At 41.1% G+C, this 2,855-nt stretch overlaps 1 protein-coding gene across 1 annotated transcript; it reads right to left on the bottom strand.

Annotated features, from left to right (window-relative positions):
* LOC109846995 (DELLA protein RGL2-like) lies at positions 1,012-2,568 on the bottom strand. The gene has a single exon (XM_020416235.1). It carries the CDS (start codon positions 2,566-2,568, stop codon positions 1,012-1,014), a length of 1,557 nt encoding a protein of 518 aa, XP_020271824.1.

The following is a 2,855-nucleotide window of genomic DNA, read 5'->3' as shown; positions in this document are numbered from 1 at the left end:
AAATATAAAATCAGATTTTTAAATTGTAGAAAATTCTAAAAAATCGAGAAAATATAAATACTCTTTTAAAAATAATAATTTAATATTTTAAAATACCGAGGAAAATTATTTAAACTAGTATCGAAAATTCATGGTCATTACAATCTAGCCGATAAATCGGGTGGAACAAAAAAAATGGAACTGAATTACAAGTGCAAGAACAAAACACAAAAACAGATTTATTTATTTTTTTTTCACTAAGAGAGAAATACTCTACTACTAATATTTTCTTGTAATACTTCTTAACTAACTTGATCTTCAGATTACAGTCATCTCTTTAGATAGAGATCTCAAATCTGATTAGAGTTTTGCCATTTAAATAGAATATTCTTTCAGAATTTTTATATAAGTAGAACATTCTTGCAAATATCAAAGGAGTTCATTAGGCCCTCATCATTGAATCTAACCTTATGGACTCAATCATGTAAGTTGTTCTGAGCATCAACGCGGTCTTGTTCGAATTGTGAAATAGTTCCAACACAACAATAGCATGCCCTCATCCTCTTTTGCTTAGTCTGAAATCTCTAAACTATTTTATTTTAAAAGACTAATTAGTCCGGCCTAGTACGTTCATAACTTTTAGCCAAACATCCCACTGTTATATTTTGAGGAGCAAAGGTTTATTACCTCAGACTAGCTCTCAACCCGGACTTACTGAGGTTCTAACATAATAGGATTTGGATCTTCTCCACTACAAAAAAGTAGTGGAGAGACCACTACTTTTAATCTCAATCGTTAATTACTTAATAGCCGGTTATGATACAATCTAAATCTAACACTTACCATACCCCGTGTATTGCACTCATTCCTAATTTGCACTAAAAGAAAAAATTACAACCATCAACTAGATAATCAATTGTTATGATTATGTAGTGGTCCATCCACTACTTTTTAGATAGTAAAGAGGATCCGAATCTAACAGAATATGGGTGGGCATGAGCATGTGCCCCCATTGTGGAGGATCCCTTTCCCCTACTCTTCCTGAAATTTCCAAGCAGAAACGAAGTGCAGCGGGGTTCCCTTCCATCCAACTAGCAATGCCTTGCTGTTCATCGCCAGGGTGCATGAATTATCTTCAACAAAGCGTTTGATAAGGAGGTGAGCTTGGTACATTGACCATTCACTGAGATCAGCCTCCCTGAGTCCAAATCTTCTGAAGAACGCTCTCCATACACAAACCCCCACCTGCCTCACTACTCTCTCACTTCCCTCCGCCGCGACTGTGCATTTCATTCCCTGAGATAACACTCCTTCAATCATCAACCTCCTCTCATCGCTCTTCTCCATTAGACAATCAAAACATTCAAAGTAGGCGCCATAGAAGAACAAGGCTTCGGTGAATCTTTTGATGAATGAAGGTGAGTTGTGATTAGCTTCAACGTCTATGACTGTCACGAGGCACGGCTTTAGTTTCCAAAAGACTCTCATAACGTTATCCAAGCTCTCAGGCCTCATGATCAAATTATTCATGTCCAGGCTAGTGTAGATCCCAACCACCTCTCCTACTTCCAACTCGAACATGGATTCTGTCATCTCCTTCATGTCCGGAATAATCACCGGCTTGAACTTGAAATGCAAACTCAGACTCTCAGCAAAGCTCCAGAGCCTTTTCCCAGTCATACTAAGAATCTCTTCTGCTGCTCCCACTGCGCTGATTGTTACTGACTCTATCGGGAGTGAGCGTCTTGTTGCTAGGCCGTGTAAAAAGAATGTCCACTGCTGGCCATACTTGATGGAGAGATCGATTATGTGGATCCTTCTTGCAGACGCTACGCTATCTAAGAGAGCTTGGATCGCTGTGAAGTGCAAGACCTGAGTAAATGGCAGAGTGTTGTTGGCAATCAATTGAACTGGATGATTTGTGAGCACTGCCTTCATTAAATCTCGGGGCATCATAGCTCCAATTTTCTTGTTGCCTTTTGACGACATCTCCCCAGTTTCTCGATCAATCCTCTCTTGGAGTGCATCACAAAAATAGTACACAACCCTCTGTACTGCACTACCGTACTTTGAGGAGGACCTGGTGCATTGGCTGAGTAAAGCTTTCGCCCGATTGTACTGTTCATTGCTCACCTTCTCAGCTGCAGACAGTAGAAGGCCAACAAGCTCAACACCCTTGAGATCTTCAGCGCCAAGGCTCGATAGCAATAGCCCAAATGGAAGCCTAAGATTGGTAGGATGTCCTGCCACTAGAGCAGAAGCCTGGATGTAGAGAGCAGCAGCCACCTTCACGACTTCTTCGGTGGATAGTTGTGCTCTTCCTCCTCCAACCGAGTGCATGCTCAGCTTTCTACTCAATCCCTCGCGGCTTGGTCTGTGACCCTCCGGTATTTCCAACAACGTTAACGATGGTGGAGCCTCTTTGTCGTCTGAAGTGTATCTGGAAAAGAAACCATCCAGTCCCCTTCCTCCTTCCGTTTCCGCTGACAGAAATTGGTCTGGTTTTGTAGCGCAACCATCGAGGAATTCTTCGAAGGGATGATTCTTGTTTGAAGTATGCCCCTCTCGAGTGAGGAACGGATCGGACATGTTGACGGCTGAACAATAATCTGTCGAGCAATATCTGCTCTATTGAGGATAACATCCAGGAAATTAGATTAAATATTTCTCTCTAGGCGTTAGATACAAAGCTTAATGAGCTGTGCTCAAAAATGCAATAAAGCTTAACGAGCTGAGAATGATGGCCATTTACCAACTGCTTTGGCTTTTCTGCTGGAGTATCAACTACGTAAACCCTTTATGTGTCAATTAACATTTGTTAATGTCATTTCAGATACCATCAGGATCATCTCTCTATCTTAACTGTCAATGACTGT

The sequence above is a fragment of the Asparagus officinalis genome, chromosome 7, assembly GCF_001876935.1.
Source record: "Asparagus officinalis chromosome 7, Aspof.V1, whole genome shotgun sequence".
In the NCBI taxonomy this organism is placed as follows: Eukaryota; Viridiplantae; Streptophyta; class Magnoliopsida; order Asparagales; family Asparagaceae; genus Asparagus; species Asparagus officinalis.
Note: the sequence above shows the minus strand (reverse complement) of the source record. Positions and strands in the feature narration are given on the sequence as shown.

Bases quoted from the DNA above. Each gene is read 5' to 3' on its own strand.
- LOC109846995 (XM_020416235.1), bottom strand. From the start codon at position 2,568: ATGTCCGATCCGTTCCTCACTCGAGAGGGGCATACTTCAAACAAGAAT.